The following is a 23,468-nucleotide window of genomic DNA, read 5'->3' on the forward strand; positions in this document are numbered from 1 at the left end:
TTCCCATGCCTTCGTAACGAGTACTATTTAATTACGATATTGAGAAAAATAAATTAAAAGCCGAATAACTACATCCATATCAGGTTCCACTTTGCCAAAAAAGGCATAAACGTCAATTTACACACTCAGGGAGAAAATTACATGGAAAATAAGGGACGGGTCGTCACATATGAGAAGAATGTGTATTTCATATAAAACTTTCGGTTTATATTTTGGTCCTCAAATCCTAACTACCCCGTAGATGGGGTGAAGTGCCGATTTAGTTCTTAAACTATCAATTTAGTGCAAATTAGGTTCTTGAATTATTTTTTCGATAAAATAAGTCCCTAAATTCATTAAAAATAAATAAAAATTGCTAATTTCATCCCTATTATTATATTCAAAGCTATTTTATCTAATTTTTTGTCAACTTAAGTCACTTAACACATTTTAGAGTGTAATGCCGGCATTTTCCCACCTATAAGCCCTTAGCATTTCATATAGGTTGCGAATCTAACGTCTAATTTACCCTCCAAAGTTAACTCCATGCACTATTTTTTATGAAAATTACCAATCTACCCTCTATTGTGTACCACATGCAAGTAACGTGACTTAAATTGACAGAAAATTGAATATAGTAGTTTCGAATCTAATATTAGAAATATAATTGACTGATTTATATAATTCAATGACTGATTTTTTTGGAAAAAAAATAGTTTATGAACCTAATTTTCACTCAAGTGATAATTCAAAAACTAAATTGACAATTGACTCTAAATAATATAAGGCGCACATATGAGAGTTTGTTAAGCACATGCATGCATGTTATTTGAGGATATGAATTGAAGAAGAATGTGTGTTTCATACAAAACTTTCGTTTTATATTTTGGTCCTCATACCCTAGCTCCCCCCCCCCCCCCCCCCAGGTAGGTGGGGGTGTAAGAAAAGTTTGAGTTCTTTGTAAGAAAAGAAGCCTCATACATTATCGTTGACCATAACGACAACTTTAAAAGAATCTATATATAAAGGCAATGGAAAAGGTGAATAGTGATATTGGTGTCAACAAGCTTCAATAAAAATATTTGGACCAAAATGCCCTCAAGACAAAAAACTTCAAAGGCATTCCAAAATAATGCATCAAATAAGGCAAGGGCATTTTCATCATTTTAACTGCATTTTTTTAATAATTATTTTTTTGTGGTTTTTTTTTTAAATAGTACCTCACAATAGGTTAGCAATAATCTGATTCAATTTTTCTATTTTTAAACACGTTTAAAACATCTTAAGAGGCAGGTAATGGCGGTTATAAAAAAAGGTCATTCACACACAGATACTAATGTGATTAAATTAGTTGTCAAATGATTGTTTTTTTTTTTTTTTAAACAAACGATATTATCTACACTAAGGGGGAGGGTGGTGGGCTTAGCCTCACAATGGGCTAGCAATAATGTGATTCAATCAGTTGTTTATTAAATATTATTTTCTCTATTTTAAACACATTCAAACATCTTAAGAGGCGTGTAACGCAGGTTATAAAAAAGGTCTTTTGCACACGGATAATAATATGATTAAATTAGTTGTCAAACGATTGTTTTTTTTTTTAACAAATGATATTGTCCACACTAAGGAGGATGTGGTGGGCTTAGCCTCACAATGGGCTAGCAATAATGTGATTCAATTAGTTGTTTATTAAATATTATTTTCTCTATTTTTAAACAAGTTCAAAATATCTTAAGATACGTGTAATGCCAGTTATAAAAAAGGTATTTTGCACGCGGATAATAATGTGATAAAATTAGGTGTCAAATGATTGTTTTTTTTTTTTAACAAATGATATTATCTGCACTAAGGAGGAGGATGTGGGCTTAACCTCATAATGAGCTAGCAATAATATGATTCAATCAGTGGTTTATTAAATATTATTTTCTTTATTTTGAAACACGTTCAAAACATCTTAAGAGACATGTAATGCCTGTTATAAAAAAAGGTCTTTCGTACGCGGATAATAATCTGATTATAGTACATTAAATTAGTTGTCAAATGATTTTTTTTTTTTAACAAATAATATTATCTGCACTAAGGGGGACGGGGTGGCATTAGCCTCATAATAGGCTAGTAATAATGTGATTCAATCAGTTGTTTATTAAATATTATTTTCTCTATTTTTAAACACGTTCAAAACATCTTAAGAGGCGTGTAATGCCGGTTATAAAAAAAGGTTTTTCGCATGCGAATAATAATGTGATTAAATTAGTTGTCAAATGATTGTTTTTTTTTTTTTTAACAAACGATATTATCTACGCTAAGAGAGGGGGGTGGACTTAGCCTCACAATGGGCTAGCAATAATGTGATTCAATCAATTGTTTATTAAATATTATTTTCTCTATTCTTAATGTAAATTCTATAAAGACCGGTTTTATTATGTGAATTCAGCTGCTTTAATTGATTTATGAGGGGTTTCTTCTAGTATGATCTAAGATTATTCATTTACTTCAAATATTTGACTTTTCTGTTGTCAATTTACGCATATAAATATATTTAAAACTAGTAAGTCGCGTAGCACTCCATGATTCAAAAAATGTCTTCGTCATTTTAATTTGTTTTTTTTGTGCTATTTTCTTAATTAGTACCTCACAATACGCTAGCAATAATGTGATTCATTTTCTCTATTTTAAAACACGTTCAAAACATCTTAAGAGGCATATAATGCCGGTTATAAAAGGTTATTCGCACGCGAATAATAATGTGATCAAATTAGTTGTCAAATGATTGTTTTTTTTTTTTTTTTACAAACGATATTATCTACATTAAAGGGGAAGGGGGATATGCTTAGTCTCACAATGGGCTATCAATAATATGATTCAATCAATTGTTTGTTAAATATTATTTTCTCTATTTTTAAACACGTTCCAAACATTTTAAGAGGCATGTAATGTCACATCCCCACCCGGGCGAGACCACTTCCCAGGCCCGACTCCACCGTAGCACGATATTGTCCACTTTGGGCCCCAACCACGCCCTCACGGTTTTGTTTTTGGGAACTCGAACGAGAACTTCCCAATGGGTCACCCATCCTGGGAGTGCTCTCGCGTGCTACTCGCTTAACTTCAGAGTTCGAACGGAACCCGAAGCCAGTGAGCTCCCAAAAGGCCTCGTGCTAGGTAAGGATGAGAATATACATATAAGGATCACTCCCTTGGGCGATGTGGGATGTTACATGTAATGCCGGTTATAAAAAAGGTCTTTCGCACGTGGATAATAATGTGATTAAATTAGTTGCCAAATGATTGTTATTTTTTTAACAAACGATATTATCTACACTATGGGGAAGGGGTGGGCTTAGCCTCACAATGTGCTAGCAATAATGTAATTCAATAAGTTGTTTTTTAAATATTATTTTCTTTATTCTTAATGTAAATTCTATAGAGATCAATTTTATTATGTGGATTCAGCTGTTTTAATTGGTTTATGAGGGGGTTTGTTCTGCATGATCTAAGATTATTTATTTACTTCAAATATTTGATTTTCCTTTTGTCAGTTTACACATATAAATACATTTAAAACGTGTAAGTTATGCGTAGCACGTCGTGATTCAAAAAATGCCTTCTGCATGCACGTGAGCGCGTGCATGAAGGTTAGTATATATAAGAAGTGATAAATTGTGACATAATAATTGATCATAATCTAGTTGTTTCAATGTGATTCAATATTTGGTTTTTATAATATATATTATATACACACTTTGTGTGTGTGAACAATTTCTCTTCATAAATGCATATTTTTTTTAATATTACATAATTACTGTTTTGTCCTCCTTATGTAAATATTGTGTATCAAAAGTCAGGCCAAAATTAGAAAAATAAGTATAAAAAGAGGGTAAAATAGGAAAAATAGGGATATGATTGTCATTTTGCCAAAAGGTACAAAATTACTATTTTGCCCTCCTTTTGTCAATAGTGTGTATCAAAAGTGAGGGCAAAATAAGAAAAAAAGTGGCAAAAATTTGACAAGGAGGATTCTCTTAATAATAGTGTGTGTGTGTGTGTATTTAATTTGTTCCTTTTTATATAATTTTTTGTAATGGTCAAAGTAGATATCTGCGGCCTAATTTCATGTATATACTAGTTAATTGAAAAAAAGAATCATTTTTAAAAGTAAATCTATGTCTTAGCAGGCCAGAGGATGAGAACACTTAGTCAACGTACATTATCCTACAAAGAAAATGAGCTTATCTTCTTTGAGGCATGTAACAGATGTGCAAGGGCGGCCGATTACTTGGGCTCTCGTTCTTGTTTTTAATTATCATGTTTGAAGGTCTTTGGAAATGTTAAAAAATGCATGTTGCTTAGTTAATTGACAGATGACAATGATTTTAAGGAGGTCAGCCACATACATGGCTCTCAAGCTGAGATCATAATATTGGCATGTAGTGTGTTGGAGGAGTTAGTGGCACACAAGGTTTAATCCGTGGTGCTAATTTGCTTGTTTTGGTTGGGAAAAACAAAGAGAGAGCTCTTTTTTATTAATATTACTATAATAGTCTAAACTAAAAAGAAGGGGAGGGATTTAACCCCAATACACAATGTGTTGAAAAGCAAAATCATAATTATTGATCGTGGAGATGACAAGAGCGGTGTATTCCTCCTATGCACTCATGTTCGGTTCTCCCTCCCTGTAGTTTAAATAAATTTATCGTAAATTATCTTATCATTTGTCAAAAAAAAATAAAGACACAAGAAATAAACTTTTTATCCGTTTACTTACGTGATTATTTATGTCTTTAAGTAGTCATTAGGGTTAATTTGTTCTACTATGAAGTGTGAGAATATGTTTGAGAGCTTTAAGAAAGAGATTCTTGGGATGTCAGTGTATTCAAGGGCATATAAATTATTTTTGTTGAACAAACGATATTAAAACACTCATTTTTCTATCATTTTTTTATTAGCGAAGAATGAAAGATTTGAACTTAAAATCTTTTACAACATTAAAAATAGAAAATGATGAGTAGTTAGATTTAAGAACTAGTTATTTTTTGCTTTATTTTTTGGAAGTTCTAACGAAATACTCCGAATACTGTTCGCTTTGAATGAAAAACCACTTTTTACCTTTTCCCGGCACTATTCACTACACTTTTATTTATCATTTTTAATTAAAACTAATTTTTTTTTGAATTTTTCGTTAATTTTCTCTATTTTTTATGAGAATTTGAGGTCTAGCTACATATACAATAGATATTTTGTGATTTATCTTCAAGCATATGATAATTGGCAAGTGGTATTACCTGTGTGATGAGACGTGTCACAAGAAAATTTTCACAAGCTAGATATCTTGTCATTCATTTCATATGTACGTTTTGATATGGGATTGGTGGAATTATTTATTGATGGCAACCGTCCAATTAGAATACAAACCCCCAAGGTATATTGGAAAACATTCTTTTAGCTTATCTTGAATTAGTTGATAAACATGACTAATTTCTTTTAGGTTTTATTCGCAGGTACACATTGATTTACTAATATAGTTATATATAATTATATATCACTTAACTAGTTTTCTATTAAATAATAACACAATTTTCACAACACGCATGCACGTTTTAACAACTTGTTATGGAACTTGAGAAGGTATAAAAAAAGATGACAATGTCAATTTTTGTCATCTCTCATATAAAATGAGTACTACAAAATAAAACATTCAAAATACCAAAAGTTGTAGAACTCCAAAAATTACAGTTAAAATAGTAATTCAACACATTTTAAATTATGAACTTAAAATTTCAAACTTTAGAAAAAATAACAATATAATTACTCTTTACTTTTACACAATATTTACAATATAATGACAAAATAGTATATTATGTAATATATTAAAATAAAAACCATGCTACCGTCAAAAGAAAACTACTCATTATTGTCCTATTTTTCATAACTGGTTTTTGTTTTAAAATTATAAGAAAGATGCCTTGTAAACCTCTTCCTCTAAATGACAATCATGTCTCTACTTTTAATACACAATATTTACAATATAATGACTAAACAGTATGTAATATATAAAATAAAAAAGCATGCCACCATTAGAAAAAAAAACTACTCCATTATTGTCCTATTTTTCATAACTAGTTTTTGTTTTAAAATTATAAGAAAAGACGTCTTGTCAACCTCTTTCTCAAAATAACAATCATGCCTTCGTTTTTTCTATTTTACTCCGTACTTTTAATCCACAATATTTATAATATAATGACAAAATGGTGCTGCCAAAACAAAAAACAAAAAAAATTGACAAAACAGTATTATGTAACATATTAAAATAAAAAACATGCCACCGTTAGAAGAAAACTGCCTATTGTCCCATTTTTCATTACTGGTTTTGTTTTAAAATTATAAGAAAAGAGGCCTTGTCAACCTTTTTCTCAAAATGACAATCATGCCTCTAATTTTGCTATTTTACTCCTTACTTTTAATTCATAATATTTACAATATAATGACAAAACAATATTATGTAATATATTAAAATAAAAAACATGCCACCGTTAGAAGAAAACTGCTCCATTATCATCCTATTTTTCATAACTGGTTTTTATTTTAAAATTATAAGAAAAGTGGTCGTGTCAACCTCTTTCTCCAAATGACAATCATACTTTCATTTTTCCTATTTTACTCCTTACTTTTAATCCGCAATATTTACAATATAATGACAAACAATATTGTGTAATATATTAAAATAAAAAAACTGCTCATTGGTGTCCAATTTTTCATAACTGATTTTTATTTTAAAATATAAAACTAATCACACTCTTTAATTAAAATAGTTCTCGCACACATTCACATATACAGACACACAAATTATATAATGTTTGAAAAATCGCTCTCAAATGACATGTTACTTGTGGCCAGTCTTTTTGTTCAGGCACTTTTTTGTTTTCTTAGGAAGATTATTTTATTATTATTAGTATTATTATTAACGACAATGGACTGTCATGCTATCAAAACTAAACCAATAAACTTTGTAAGTTATATGCGACTTTTTAAAGAGAAACGGTAGTTGTTTTATCCATAATATTATGAAAGAAGATAATCTTTTAATATCTCTTGGATTAACTCCAGAGGTTCCTCAAACCAATAAAAAATAAAATTGAAAATCAAAGCCAATGTGATTATTCGATGAGCCGTTATATTGGTAGATCTACGAACATGATAGAATTAAACCCCCTCAAACGTACTTTAACATCATCAACCAGCAAGTTAGTAGTCGAGGACCACCTTTCAGACTACCAATGGAATAACAAATAATATAAAATTTCATAGCATAGTAGAATTATTGCATTAATGATTGTTATGAAATATTCTCTTGCCAAACAGATTAACATGTAATACTAATTGTTAGGTTAATTCAAATTGATAGTTTAAGAGTATACAAGTTAAATTGTTATATGTATGCAAAGTATCTATAGCTCAGTTGAATATATATACATATATATATATATATAGTGTATTCTTTAGTGAACTCAAGAAAAATGTGGATAGATGTTTATGCAATTTGATAATCAAGTTTTTTAGGCTACCATTTTGAATTACATTATCCATAAGTGGCCCTTTACTACAGTAGTGAAAATATGTTGAGCTCTTACATAACGGCGTGAGTTCGAATCTCATCAACTGATCAAACATCTAATCGAACAAAATCTATCGTTGATAAAAAATATATATATATATTATCCATAAGTACCCCTTAAGTCTTTGCATTTGCATAATTTTCCTCGTATTTAACTGATTTCCATGGTATAAGTCTACCATTGATGATTAGTGCACGAACATAACAGCAGGTATAAAATTGTAATGTATCAAAAGTCATCCAATTTAGGTGCCAATGCTGCATTAGGAATAGGAAGTGTCCATTTGCATGCACCTCCACTTATTAAAAAAATTATTTGTAAGTTCAGCTGCATAATATATAGTCAATGACTACTCTTTCATATTCGCAATCGCACACAGGACAGAGTTTAGTGTGGACACAAAAAAATAAAAACTTTAGGTCTTCTCTCTGTGTGCTTATTAAAAAAGAGATTTGTGACATAGCTTGGGTTGTATGTACCCTAGCCTAGGGCTGCAACTTGGGTTGGAAATTCTGATTTCGTCGTTATAATTTTTGAATTTGAATATTTCTAAAAAAAAAAAAAAAGGGATGGAAATTGCAATGTGTTTGTAGATTTTGAATTTTCAATCCGAATTTTTTGAAAATGTTTTGAACTTATTTCAATAAAAAAAGTTTTGAAATTTTGGATTTTTCTTATGGTTATTTACTAGAATTATGAACTTTGTAATTAAGTTTTGTATTTGTCTCATGTTTATTGTTAGTTTTTGTTGTATTTTATTCATAGTTTTTATATTTAATTATACACCTACATATCAAAAATGATAAACATACTATTATACAACAAAATAAACTGAATTCATACACATGTGTTATACCAAATATTAAGACAGAATAATAAATTGCATAAATGAAGAAGTTCGAAAATATCTAAAAAATTGGTAAATATATGAATTCTGGCTTACGTTTTGAAAATTCCACTCTACTTTCAAAAATTCTTAATAATATGAAAATTTCTAAATTTCTAAATTGTGATCTAATCCGACTCCAAAAGTTTTAAATGAAAATTGAAAACTTGTTTCTGACCCTCGTTCAGAAAATTAAGCTTAATTTAGATTTTAGAGCATCAGGCTAAGTTGTACTAGTGAACAATTATTGTCACAATGTATTTTTCGACTTTGTTGAATGTGATTCTGAATTAAAATATCGTAGATTTGTAGAAGACAGTTGATAAAAATAAGCTCACAACAGTGCCTAAAGAAGCATCCAAGTAGGCTGGCTCTAGTTCCTGGATCATTGCCAATGTTCACATACGATCAATTAGTAGAATCAAGGAAACATTTAATCGCTGGGTTTCAAGATGTCAGACTGTCAATCTGAAATGTACACTCGTACGAAAGTAACAAACTTAACTAATTCTTTTGTACTTATCCTTTTCACTTGTGTATTTATTGAATTTATCGAAACCATCAGCAAACGGAAAACCGATCTAAGAACAACTATTGTCCGTCGCAAGTTTGTCACAAGGAAAGCGGACATTATAAAAAGAACTTGTAGCTCAAGTAGTTAACTGTACGAGGTCTTTCGATTCCCACCTCACCTCCTATAGCAACAAAAAGCAAGCAGAAACGAGACCGCACAGAGAGAATCCTGTCCCCAAGCAAATCCAGAAACAGAACCAGAGAGAAGATGGTGGACGGGATACCCAGACCTCGTTCGATGTCTTCTCAAACGCTAGTGCGGCGAGACCAAAAACGCCGGGGTTGCTCATTTTTTGCGCAACCATAGCATGTGTTCTACCAGTTCAAGCTGTCAAACTGATAAAAACTTGCACAAGTATAAAAACTAAACACTAAATACCATATCACATCAGTATAAACGTATTACGGATAGTACGTTTACTTCTCAAATACGTATATTTTGCGGGTCAAAAGAATTCCTGTTGATTCGAAGATTGTCAGGCACACCCAAAACTCTAGACACAAGTATTCATCTCACACAGACTTCCAAGATAATCAATTCAATCCGGTATCAAAAATTCCTCACATTACAGATTTAGCTAAACGGGCTGCTAAATCAACCCTACTTCAATTAAAGGCACTGATAAACTATATCTAAAAAGCCACTTTTGTAAGTTCAGTTTACACGCTGTTGGCAACTGCAATAGACATGTTAAGAAGCCCCGTTAACTGCAGCTGCGGTGTGCATGCTCAGGTCCTGACCCTGTGGCACAGCATGTCCATACCCGCCATAGCCCTGTCCTCCATAGTGTGCTCCATTCCACTGGTTACTTGAATCCGACCTCCACTGCAAAAACACATGTAGTCAACAATGAGAAAATTACAACCGGGTGAGAGAGAGAATCACCCTAGGGGACAATTCATCAACTCTAAGAGAGGTTAGGTTGTAGGGTATAGGGGTGGGGTCAACAAAGTGCGAAAATGGTGGAACTTTACCAAAGTATGGGGCATAATTGTGGTAGTCTAATGTTGCTAACATTGGGATCATTTTGGAGTGCAAGAAGAGAAGGGGGTATGTCACATCCCGGCCCCGGACGGATCACTTCCCGGGCCCGCTTCACCACCGTAGCACGATATTGTCCGCTTTGGGTTTACCATTCCCTCACGGTTTTGTTTTTGGGAACTCACGAGCAACTTCCCAATGGGTCACCCATCATGGGATTGCTCTAGCCCCCTTCTCGCTTAACTTCGGAGTTTCTACGGAACCCGAAGCCAGTGAGATCCCAAAAGGTCTCGTGCTAGGTAGGGATGGGAATATACATATAAGGATCACTCCCCTGGGCGATGTGGGATGTCACAGGGTAGGGACGGGAGATTATGTGTTGCCGTACTATGTTGTAGAGCACAATAAAGATCAAACCAGACAAATGCCAAGAGAAATACAGGTGATATTCAGGGATAGATTTGTAAGTGTCACATAGCCTGATGGTCAGCAGACAATTAAATGAAATAAATGACCAAGTATTACCTGCTTGTTCCCCTGACTGCGACCCCAAGAAAGTCGAACTGTTTGCTTGCCAATAACCGTTCCATTCAGCATCTGTATTGCGTTCTCAGCATCCTTCCTGCAAACCGAAACAATATTAGGTAGTCCGTTACATGGTTGATGGTTCCACGAAATAAGATTACTACCTACCTCCTTCAGTCTTCAAAAAATTTTGATTGTATTTCTTATATACAGTTTATTGTTTAATAAATCATTTTAACATTGATATTGACATTGCGGCTTTATTTCCAAATAACAAGATATTAGGATCCATATATCTTAAATAAGAAGAGTACCTATTAGCAAACTGAACAAAACCACACGCTTTTCCAACTGGTATTTTCACAGAGACAACTTCACCAAAATGAGAAAAAGGCTGCCGGAGGTCTTCATCATTGACCTCAGAATCAAGCCCTCCAACAAATATCTACAAAAAGTGATAGATTAAAGAGCTATATAAGGTTAATGATACTTTTAACGAGAAAGAAGACACAAACTTACAGTTGTGTTATTAGGCTCACTGTCAAACTGGGAACCTTGGGCGACGGCACCATTTGATGCATGTCCACCACCAGCCAATACCAATGCTAAGTCAAGGGAAAAAAAGGTAATACATTTAGTCCCACTCGAAATACACATGTTAAAGTAGAAAGCTGCATTTTCCAACAATAAGCTAGAACTTATGATTGATTCTAGGAGCGGATCCAGGCTTCTTATCTTTTATTTCCTTTCAGCTGGGGGCACGTGTAACAGTGGATTTGTTTGGCACAGAGTGCCATAGCAGGTTAAAACCTAATGGGATTATAAGTAAAAATCCAACTAGCTTGGTGGAAACCTACTCTTTCTGAAGCAAAGAAAAATACTAACAACGCATGTGAGATGGCATAAGCTTAACTTCTCACTTTGAATAACAACTCAACTAAATTAAAGATTTGAAACTTTCAGACGGGATATCATCTAAACTTCTAAAGATTACCGAACTTCGTGAAGACAATTTGCAAAGATAGGAAAAAGTACTCAGCATATGAAACCACCAGTACGTACATACCTTATGTCAGCAATTAAATGACTAATTGTTAGTGGTTTCACCAAAGCAGTTAAGAGAGATGCTGAAAAAGGATAAAATAGTAATAGAAGAACATAAAATAATAAAAATTCATGTGCAGTTTGAAATGAAAGTTTCCAGGGGAGGAGAACAAACATTAGTGTTTGTGGAAACCAAGTTTGAAATCAATTGATAGGAAAATAAATTCCTAAAAATGTTTAATTGTAATTGAAACTTTCTTTTGAAGATGTTAGTATCAGCAACAACCCGTACATTATAGATTTGGTATCTATGAAAAGAATTTAACATGCAGGAAACGACCCTATAAAACTCTCAAAACAAAATCTAGAACCGAAGAGATAAGACCACGAAATAGGAAGCAAAGAAAACAAATAATCCAAAAAACTAAAACTTATAAAATTCACTCATGGCTTGAGCATTAAACAGGCAAACTAAAAACACAAAGCCACATGAACCGCCATGCCTCCAACAATTGATGTAATGATGATGATTTGTATTACCATTGCTGTAGTAGAATTAGAGAAGCTCTCTAATAAAAGACGCTGGAGTAAGAATTAAAAAGCACAACAAATATAGACAAGAATAGGCAATGATGCTGCCGATAACTCACTTACGATTTTTTTTCTGAACCACTCTCCAACTCTTATCTAAAACCATCTAACATATCATCTTACATCACAAAACGAACAGATAGATACAACTGACATTAAATGATCATATAGAAAAGTACAGAACATTGAAAGAAAAAAAAAAGGGAATTGTGGAGCTTGAGAAATTACAATTCTGTAAATGATAAGCAAGCCAGACTTATTATCAAAGGTGCATGGACAATAATGAGCGGACTTTTGATGGAGACATATATTCATAAAGAAGGGCAGAAGAAACCAATATAAAGCAAAAATATCATACCTTGTGAAGAATACTGTTGTTGATATGCAGGTGCTTTTTTGGGTGTTGCAACACCGATGCGCATGGCCCTGCTTGAACAATACGCACCATTCATTTCGGCAATAGCCCTTGACCTCTCATTTTCATCACCAAACCTAACAAAACCATAACCTTTTGAACGTCCGGTATTTGCATCTAGAACAACTTTCGCTCCCTTAACAGATGAATATCTACTAGAAAAAGTCTCCTGCAACATAGTGTCAGTGACATCTGTAGCCAAATCTCCTACAAAGATAGATAGATCAGCACTAGTGTCTGCTCGTTTATCACTGGCACTGAAGGTTGCCCAGTTTAAACGAAAAGGCTGCTCTGTATTTGGCATTGCAGTTCCGTTATAGTTCTGTAAAACTTCCTCAGCTGCTTCACGTGAATAGAACTCAACAAATCCATATCCCTCTGACTGACCAGTTTGCTTATTGCGTATTACCTTAATTGAGGAAACCTGCAAAGTTCGTGACACCAAAAGCACATAGTTAGCGGCAAAGTACTTGACAACAGCATTTTGTCAAATATTTGGCAATACTAAACAAGAGGCCGCAAAAGCTACATGAGATAACTACACAATTAAAAAACATCCCAAGTGCCCAATAATCACTATCATTCACTTGACCCCAATGTCGCAGGGGAGGATGACAGGCTGGAAACAGAAGCTTACTTATCCGTATCAAATATAACTACCAGATGATCGGATGCCCAAAATAATTTTCAAACAAGGATTTTGGCTCTGCAATAATTGAAAATTGACATATCCGAAGTTCAAAGTGAAAATTTTGGTTTCCCCATAGTTGACAGAAGACATGTAAACTACCTAAAGTAAAGACAAATATAATCAAAACATGGAAAAAGAGTTTCACACCACATGAATGGTTTGCAGTAGAATGGGCATTGCCATAACACTACTACAAAATGGGAGTGGATCAACTGCTATTGCTCCCTCAGTCCCTCTATCGGATGAACACGATAGTCACTCAAGGAGGGTTTTGCATTTAATTTGTTAAGCTATGGTCATTATATTCAACAAGAAACTGTTGCTAGAAATCTCACATATTCAACAGTATTCATAGACCATATATACCACTGTTTGGTCGTAGGATACTATTATAAGCTGAACCAGCCGCCAATCTGCAATAAACAGAGTTGACCCAACATAGCCAGTAAAGAAGCAGACCTCTCCACTGAACATACTCAAAACCTTCATCATTTCTATCTAGGTATAGGCATCTTGATGTACCAAGAGCGATTTTCGAAGTGGGTGGTTAGTGTTAATCTTACTCTTTCAATCAGCGTTCCATTTCCAACTACCGAAAAACCGCAAAGATAAGCTAGGATACACTATGACAATCCCACAATATGCAATCATAAAAGAAAACATTACGACAATCACACAACAAACAATCATAAAAGAAAACATCAACCTCCAATCAATCATAGAGCTGTAATTATGTACATGAAATCCACTGAAGCTAAAAGCTAACCTGTCCAGTGTGCGCAAAGCATCCGTGAAGGTAAGTCTCGTCCATCCAATGATGAAGGTCACCAACCCAGATGGTCCTGACCTCGTCGTTGGGCCCCTGTTTTTGTGACGGCGACTGCTGCTGCTTCGGCGGCTGCTGTTGCTGCTGATACGCCACAGCCTGAGGCTGCTGCTGGTACGGATTGTGGTGAGGATGATGAGGAGCCGCCCCGTAAGGCATGTAATGCTGCGGGTACACCATCATCTGCTGCTGCATCATCGCCATCGCCGCCGCCGGGTACTGCATGGCCATCCATTGCTGCTGGTGCATCCATTGCTGCTGGTGGTGCTGCTGTTGTTGCTGCTGCTGCTGCTGAGTGCCCAGATCGCTGCCGCCGTTGGATTGCTGGGCCATATATGAAGTTCAGAGCTTGTGATCTTCTCTTCTCTCTGCACCTCTCTCTCTGGAATTCTTGGTTCTGTGTGTTCTGCGAGATCTGAGGAGAGAGAGCAGAGAGGGAGGCTTGGAGCTAGAGAGAGAGGGGGAGGCGAGGGCTGCGCGGAAGCAAAGAGGGAGGGTTTGAAGTGACGAATGGGGTTTTAAAGGGGTTATTGCTTCTCATTTACATTTTTTGTTTATTTTATTTTTGTACGTGTATTTTCCTTTTTATAGATGACACCCCGTTTGCTACGTCCGTTAAATCGCATTTGCCGTCGGTGACGTGTGGGACCCCCAATTGGACGAAGTAGAATTTTCTCTTCTTATAATTTTTTACATTACTTCTCCTCTTATTTAAACGGTTAGATTAAGTATCAGCATTTTGTTTAAATTTTTTATATAGAAAAAAAGATAAAAAGAAAAACATGAGAAAATGAGAGAAAAAAGATTTTTAAGTGTGTTGGCGGTGTTTAGGACGCACTGAAAGATCGGACACGCTGAAAACTCTTTTCATGAGTGGATGCTAAGTGATGCTTGGGTGAGCTGGATTGCATGTTGTCAAATTTTCACTTAAACTGTCCTTTTCTTTAGGGTAATTAAGGACCTCCAGTAAGTCAACGACTTGGCATGAATCATTGAACCTATTGATGGTAGATTAAATGATATTCATCCAAGTGACACTTAACGTGGTGGTAATGTTTTGCTAACGACCAAATTTGCTATCAAATCGTAAACACTGAACTCAAATATTTGTTTTATTTACGTTGTTCCATACGAATTCCTTTCCTCAATTAAAAATGAATATACTTGGATATATAATCCAAATTATGTAAGGGGATTGGCATGATTCTGCCGGGAATAGATTTGTTCACAATCCTTAATTTGTTAAATGCCGAGCATTGCTATTAGAATACAAGTAATAAGATAAATTAAATTTTTGAAATTCGTGTGGCTGGTATAATAAATTGCACTCCTTCAATACATGTATTGTAGTAGTAATGCTCAACTCCAATTAAGTTATATGATCATGAACGGTGAACCAAATAGTCAAATGTGTGGATCTTAATGATCCTACATTGAAATTATTACTTAATTAGCCCAAAAGGGTTGAACCAAACAAATTTTGCCAAACAAAAGAAAAATTAAGATCCTCAAATCCAATTCCAAATTCCTACTCTTTCCTTTTCGGAGGAATTCTCTTTAATTTTTGTCAAATATAGCCATGAAAAACCACATGCAAACTAGGTACATAGCCACTTTTGAAGTTATTTATAGCTAAAAACATATATGAAAATAAATTTATGGCCTGTCCCTTAAGAAGAAGGGTGGATTTTGTAACAAAAAAGATGGGACTGTGGTCCTTTTGCAGATTCAAGCTTTGCGGTTTAAAAGTGGAATTTTGGAAAATGGAGGGGAGGTGACTTGAATTTTTGTCCTTATCTGGCAAAAACAGGCAACCCAAATTGGGTCCCACAGTTGAAGCGAGTTACATCTAACGGTTAACAATAGGGCAGCCGACATAGAGGGATGAAAGCGCGGTCGTACGCGTTCCTTTCGTGTGCCGGATTGCATATCTTTGACCAGCCTATGCCGTCCGGTCAAGGATCCAAGATGTCCTACCCCACCAGACAAACTATCCAATTTATAAAACCAACACAAAAGGTAAACAGTGATTTTGGTGTCATCAAGTTTCAACAAAATATTTGGACAAAAATACCCTCAAGATAAAAAAAAAAGTTCAAAAACATCCCAAAATAATGCATCAAATATGACAGGGGCATTTTTGTCTTTTTAACAGTGTTGTTTAATAATTAATTTTTCAGTACAGTTTTTTTTTTTTTTTTTTTTTTTTTTCAATTAGTACCTTACAATAGGCTAGCAATAATGTGATTCAATTTCTCTATTTTTAAACACGTTCAAAACATCTTCAGAAGTGTGTAATGACGGTTATAAAAAAGATCTTTCGCACACGGATAATAATGTGATTGAATAAGTTGTCAAATTATTGTTTTTTTTTGTCTCTTTTTTTTACAAACAGTATTATCTACGCACTAAGGAGGATGGGGGATGTGACAGCCTGTCCCAATTTTTGTACCGTTAGTGTGAAATGACGATTTTGCCCATGAACGTATTTCGTGTTGTAGGGTGTTTGGTTTGTTTTGTTTTTGTTTGTGGGCTGCCATCTGGACCTCACCCACACACACTCACACACGTGGACCCTCTCTATATTCTTTCTCTATTGAATTTTCTTCCATTTTCTCCCATTTCCCTTGCAAAGGTACAGACGAACTTCAAACTACCTTCTACTGTCACAGATCGACGTCAAGGAGTTTACCTTTGTGTTCCTTGTGAGCTCAGGAGCTCATCCATACCCTTAAATCGACGTGAGACCTTCGAAAACCCTAGACCTCGTGAACCCAGTTTTGGTGCACTGTTCATGCACATGTGATCGTGAGGTTTTTAGAAGTTTTTAAGGTTCTAGCAAGCTTTAGAACCTTCTCACGAAGCTCGAGGAAACAATTTTGAAGTGTTTTGGACGTGGGGAAGCCCAGTTTCAAGGAGTTGCAGGTTTGGCCGGAATATCGTGAGTTTTTCGGCGAGATTCTTTTGGTTTTGGGTTTCCAAAGTGGTAAGGTTTTGTTTTACTCGTTGTAAGCTTCATTTTGGTATCAATTTCATGAAATTTGGTTGAGAAATGAAGAAGATATTAAGGTTTGAAGTTTTTCCAGTTTTCCGCACGAGAAATCGAGTTGCAGATGACAGCGGACGGCGGCGACCGGCGAGGCTCATTGGAGAAGGAGGAGAATATTCCGTCAGAGTTAACGGAATATTCTAATGGCATCAGGTAACGAGCGTTAACATCTGTTAGGGTTTTAACTAGGCTTGGCAAACGGGTCGTGTCTGTCGTGTTCGTGTCGTTTTCGTGTAACACTTGTTATCTTAACGGGTCGTGTCGTATCACACCCGTTATCTTAACGGGTCCTTAATAGGTCGGGTCACTTTACCCAATGGTAAAGTGACCCGACCCGTTATGACCCACTATAACTCGTTAAGAAAAATGTTTTTTTTTTCCTTAAATTTGCACATACCACACATTGCCACATAAATATTACTTCAAAACATTAAAACACATTTGTCGTTTAAGTACTACATTTACACTTGAAAATAAAAGCCTAATAAACAAATATCCATACACTACTAATTTATTACAAAATATTAAATGTGCAATGATATGCAAAATGAAAGAGTTTTTGTTTTAAAGGTTGTGAAGCCTTTCTCAAAAGTTTAAACTTTGCCAATGAAATTCAAAGCTTACATGTTATTCCTTTTACAAAATCCTCAATTTTCTTCGATCATCATGACATAAGATTCTGTGGTATCCACTAGTGTAAATATTTCAAGTTGAATATCAAATTCATCTCTGAATGTTTGTTTTTTGTGAGGCATATACAAACAAGTTTGACGGTTGGATCATTGAAATTATTTTCATAGAATGTGTATCCCATCAAAACGATAGATTCACTAACACTTAAAGAGTTTATTCACACTTTCATTAAGTATAACATAAGATTTTGTGGTATCCACTTGTGTAAATATTTTAAATTGAATATCGAGTTCAATCATTGTATTCGTATAGGGTCAAGGAGTGTAGCTGTAAAAAAATCATCAAAATCGGAGTTAAAATAACTGTTAAATCATGATTTTTCATTGATAACCGTCGAAAGGTCTTGTCCCTTTATTTGATCTCTGAATGTTTCTTTTTTGCGATTTTTACCATATGCGATCTTGAAGCATATACAAACAAGTTTGACGGTTGGATCGTTGAAATGAATTTCGTAGAATGCGTATCCCATCAAAATGATAGATTCACTAACACTTAAGAGTTTATTCATACTTCCATTAAATATAACATAAGATTTTGTAGTATCCACTAGTGTAAATATTTTAAATTGAAGATCGACTTCATTCATTGTATTCACATAGGGTCAAGGAGTGTGGATGTAAAAAATCATCAAAATCAGAGTTAAAATAACCGTTAAATCGTGATTTTTCAATGATAACCTTCTAAAACTTTTGTCCCGTTACTTGATCTCTGAATGTTTATTTTTTGCAATTTTTGGTGTATGTGATCTCGAAGTATATACAAACATGTTTGATGGTTGATCGTTGAAATTAGTTTCGTAGAATGCGTATCCCATCAAAATGATAAATTCACTAACACTTAAAAGTTTATTCATACTTTTATTAAGTATAACATAAGATTTTGTGGTATCCACTAGTGTGAATATTTTAAATTGAAGATCGAGTTCATTCATGACATTCATATAGGGTCAAGGAGTGTAGCTGTAAAAAATCATCAAAATCGGAGTTAAAATAACCGTTAAATCATGATTTTTCGTTAATAACCGTCAAAAACTTTTGACCGTTACTTGGTCCCTGAATGTTTGTTTTTTGAAATTTTTGGCGTATGCGATCTTGAAGCATATACAAACATGTTTGATGGTTGGATCGCCGAAACTAGTTTCGTAGAATGCGTATCCTATCAAAACAATAGATTCACTAACACTTAGAGTTTATTTATACTTTCATTAAATGTAACATAAGATTTTGTGATATCCACTTGTGTAAATATTTTAAATTGAAGATCAAATTCATTTATTGTATTCATATAGGGTCAAGGAGTGTAGTTGTAAAAAATCATCAAAATCGAAATTAAAATAACCGTTAAATCGTGAATTTTCGTTGATAACCGTCAAAAAGTTTTGTCCTGTTACTTGATCTCTCAATGTTTGTTTTTTGAAATTTTTAACGTATGCGATCTTGAAGCATATACAAACATGTTTGACGGTTGGATCGTTGAAACTAGTTTCCTAGAATGCGTATCCCATCAAAACAATAGATTCACGAACACTTAGAGTTTATTTATACTTTCATTAAGTATAACATAAGATTTTGTGGTATCCACTAGTGTAAATATTTTAAATTGAAGATCGAGTTCATTCATGATATTCATATAGGGTCAAGGAGTGTAGCTGTAAAAAATCATCAAAATCGGAGTTAAAATAACCGTTAAATCGTGATTTTTCATTTATAACCGTGGAAAAGTTTTGTGTTGTTACTTGATCTCTGAATGTTTGTTTTTTGCGATTTTTTGCTGATGTGATCTCGAAGCATATACAAACAAGTTTAACGGTTAGGATCTTTGAAATTAGTTTCGGAGAATTTGTATCCCATCAAAACGATAGATTGACTAACACTTGAGTTTATTTATACTTTCATTAAGTATAATATAAGATTTTGTGGTATCCACTTGTGTAAATATTTTAAATTGAAGATCGAATTCATTCATTGTATTCATATAGGGTCAAGGAGTGTAGCTGTAAAAAATCATCAAAATCGGAGTTAAAATAACCGTTAAATCGTGATTTTTCATTTATAACCGTCGAAAAGCTTTGTCCCGTTACTTGATCTCTGAATGTTTGTTTTTTGTGAGTTTTTGTTGATGTGATCTCGAAGCATATATAAACAAGTTTGATGGTTGGGATCGTTGAAATTAGTTTCAGATAATTCGTATCCCATCAAAACGATAGATTGACTAACACTTGGAGTTTATTTATACTTTAATTATGTATAACATAAGATTTTGTGGTATTCACTTGTGCAAATATTTTAAATTGAAGATTGAATTCATTCATTGTATTCATATAGGGTCAAGGAGTGTAGCTGTAAAAAATTGATGCGAGATTTACTTGACACTCAAATTAAACCCTCGTTTGACAATTGTAGTAGAATGGATAAGTGAGGGATCGTTCTAGACCGGGGATTAGGAGGGCTTGCTAAAACCTTCTAAATTGACTTAAAAACATAAAAACACAATATAAAACACTATTTAATGCTCGAAGAAAGCAAAACTAAAAATAAGAAAGATTAAGACTAAGATTTCAACGAAATAGGGGGGAATTGGATTTGGACGAATTTAAACTAAAATGAATACTTGGAAACAAAACAAATTGTAAATATGGATTTGACGGAAATGAATGGATGGGAAGCTAGCTAAGGGTTCTTTCTCTACACATGATATTTATGCATATGAATCAATTTCCAGTTATTCCTTCATTGAATTATGAACGACAATGCCCCAAATTAACCGTGACATCACTAGTTAACCCTCAGATTTTCCTTATATTATTGGATTGGATGGCATCATTCGACAACCCAAAACATTCTCAAAAGTTCCCTACATGTCATCATAATAGAGATACAATCGAAGATCATTAAGAATAATGAAAACCATAAGCATTGACAAAGCATTTGCAACTATGACATCATGTTACTCATGCTAAGAATTAAACTTAACGCGATCGTGACAAGCGACCTTCACTACTTTCAAGTATAAGATAGTAACGATTATGTGAAACCTTCTTAAACTTTAGTCACATATTCATGCATGCTAATTAAGTGTCGACCCTCAATCAACAAACACAAATAAGTTAATCATCAAATAGTTAAGCCAATTGCATTCACGAATCAAGAGTTCATAACCGGAATTCATCAATTCATATCACATAAATAAACATGGTATTGAAATCACCCCTAGCCAAAAAGGGTTTAGTTCCTCATAACTTTGAAATCAAAGAAACACCTAAACATTCCAACAACTCAAACTTGAATTGTATGAACGTTTAGGCACTCTTCTCTTCCATTTCTCATATTACAAAACAAAGAGAATTGAATTTAAACATTGAAATCAAAGAAACGCATAAACATTCCAACAACTCAAACGTGAATTGTATGAACGTTTAGGCCCTCTTCTCTTCGTCTTCTTTGTAGCACAAGGACTAAGGGATGTTGTTGGTGTGTTGAATGGATTGGGGGATTATGGAAATGGAAGAAATGGAGGAGAAAGGGAAGGGAATGGTGCAGAAAATGGAGAGACTCACGGCTAGGGAGAAGATGGAAGTGTTTTGTGGTGTGTTGTGTATGAAAATGAGATGTTCTTGAATGAATGAATGCAAGGGTATTTATAGGAGTAGTGGAGGGAACATATGGTTGTTTGTTTAAGATGCAAGTGGCTAATTAATGATGGAAAAGTATGTGATTTAAAGGATGCAAAGTGAATGAATCATGAATCATTGTGGATGAAAGGTGGAAGTGCATGTGTTGATGACTAGGTTAGTGGGTGGAAATCTGAAAATGGCATATAGGAATGGGAGCTCACGGTTTGAATGTGTAAAGTGTGTGTGAATGCATGTGAAGATGCAATAAATAATGCATGTAGGGTTAGGAAATAATGAAGAAATGCATGTGAGATGTTTGGAAAGGAAATGGGAACCCACGGCAATGAAGTTGTTTTGTGTTGTGAATTATGATGAATGCATGTGAGTTAAAGAGGGAGAATGTGGTGAAATGATGAAGTAGGAAGGTGGAAATGCATGTGAGATGTTTGGAAAGGAATAAAGAATGAATGGTGGAAATGTGAGTGAATGATGTGCATGTGTGAGAATGCATGTGGAATTAAGAGGAGTATGGAAGTGAAATAAATGAATGATATGTGGTGAGTGATAAGTGAATGGTTTGATAAGTGATAAATGAATTAGTTTAAAGGGCTAGGGTTTAAGTACATAGAATGGGCCTAAAATAGGTTGGTTTGTATGACATAATGTGTTTGATTGGGCTAGAGCCATTGTTTTGTGTCTTCAAGTGCATACAAGGCCTTCAAATTCGTCCATCCTCTTGGCTCCATGGATAAGCTATCCAATCCATGCCCAAAAATGCTCCAAATGGCCTCAAAATGCACTTTCTTACTCCCTAGGCCCTTAGAACCTGAAAACACACAAAAGAAGCATAAAGGACTAAAATAACGAGAGAAACATAACGTAAATGCACGAGAACAAGCCATTTAAGTCGCATGAATATGCTCCTATCAAATACCCCCACACTTAGCTTTTGCTAGTCCTCGAGCAAAACAGAATAAAAACAAATAAACAAAACGACACTAAACACGTAAAACACAACCTAAACCTTCCAACAACCGTCTTAGGGATTTCCAATGCACATGACAAGTTAAAAATCATCATTCTCACAGATTTTAGTCATCTTCACATTTAAGTACATTCTTAATCATAGTCACTATATACTAGTTCACAATTAAGCATTTAAAACCATGTTTTGAATGTAGTAACATGCCTTAGAGAATTTGCTCAATTCCTTTCAAGATATGCACTCAATTTTTACTCAGATTTTCTAACTCCACACCCTAATCTAGTCATATGTGAGAAGATTGATGTAAACATGAAAACGACACTCACATATATGTATCACAAAGAACGCAAATTCTGGAGTTAATAATCAAGTTTAGATATGATCTCATGAATGGAATGCTACTACTTAGATGCGAGAACCAGTGACACCATAAGCTCATACCAAGTTCAAACTCCACAAGATAGAAGTCAAGGGTTGTAACGGGGCTTGGGGTATGTGGATAAAGAAGGGATATGGAAAACAAAGGTTCTTAAAGAAATAGTGAGCAAAGCATTTTAATCAACTTAGAATTCACTTTTGAATGAAAACTCAACTTTTGAACAAAAAGGGAGAATTTAGACAATTTACGCCCAGAATTGGTGTTTTGGAACCTTTCTTCAATCACTTATTCTTTTCTCTTTTTTTTTTTTTTTTTTTTTTTTTTTTTTTTTTCTTCTTTTGAATCTCAAAACAAAAACACTTAAACATTCTCTCCCCCACACTTATTTTCTTTCATAATGTAACTCAAAAGGAATTCAATTAAGTCATGCTCACTATCTTTTAAGAACAAGGGTAAGGACGGTCATATTCTAGGTTAGGTGAAGATAAAGTGGGTAAACAAAGAACATGGGTTAACATGGCTCAACGGGGGTAAAACTTACAACATATACGAAATATGGGAAGCGAGGCTATTTGGCTATGGTGGCAACTACACAACTTCATCTTGATATATGTTATGCAAATC

The 23,468-nt window shown here is 34.1% G+C and overlaps 1 protein-coding gene across 1 annotated transcript; it reads right to left on the reverse strand.

Annotated features, from left to right (window-relative positions):
• Window positions 1-9,558: 9,558 nt before the first annotated feature.
• Window positions 9,559-14,634, reverse strand: LOC137728081 (polyadenylate-binding protein RBP47). The gene is made up of 6 exons (XM_068466968.1): window positions 14,066-14,634; window positions 12,552-13,032; window positions 11,078-11,163; window positions 10,873-11,003; window positions 10,559-10,655; window positions 9,559-9,877 (listed from the first exon to the last, which is right to left on the reverse strand). The coding sequence occupies exons 1-6, from the start codon at window positions 14,456-14,458 to the stop codon at window positions 9,743-9,745; spliced, it is 1,323 nt and encodes a 440-aa protein (XP_068323069.1). The 5' UTR covers window positions 14,459-14,634; the 3' UTR covers window positions 9,559-9,742.
• Between the last annotated feature and the right edge of the window lie 8,834 nt (window positions 14,635-23,468).

This window comes from Pyrus communis, chromosome 3 (assembly GCF_963583255.1).
Source record: "Pyrus communis chromosome 3, drPyrComm1.1, whole genome shotgun sequence".
Classification (NCBI taxonomy): Eukaryota; Viridiplantae; Streptophyta; class Magnoliopsida; order Rosales; family Rosaceae; genus Pyrus; species Pyrus communis.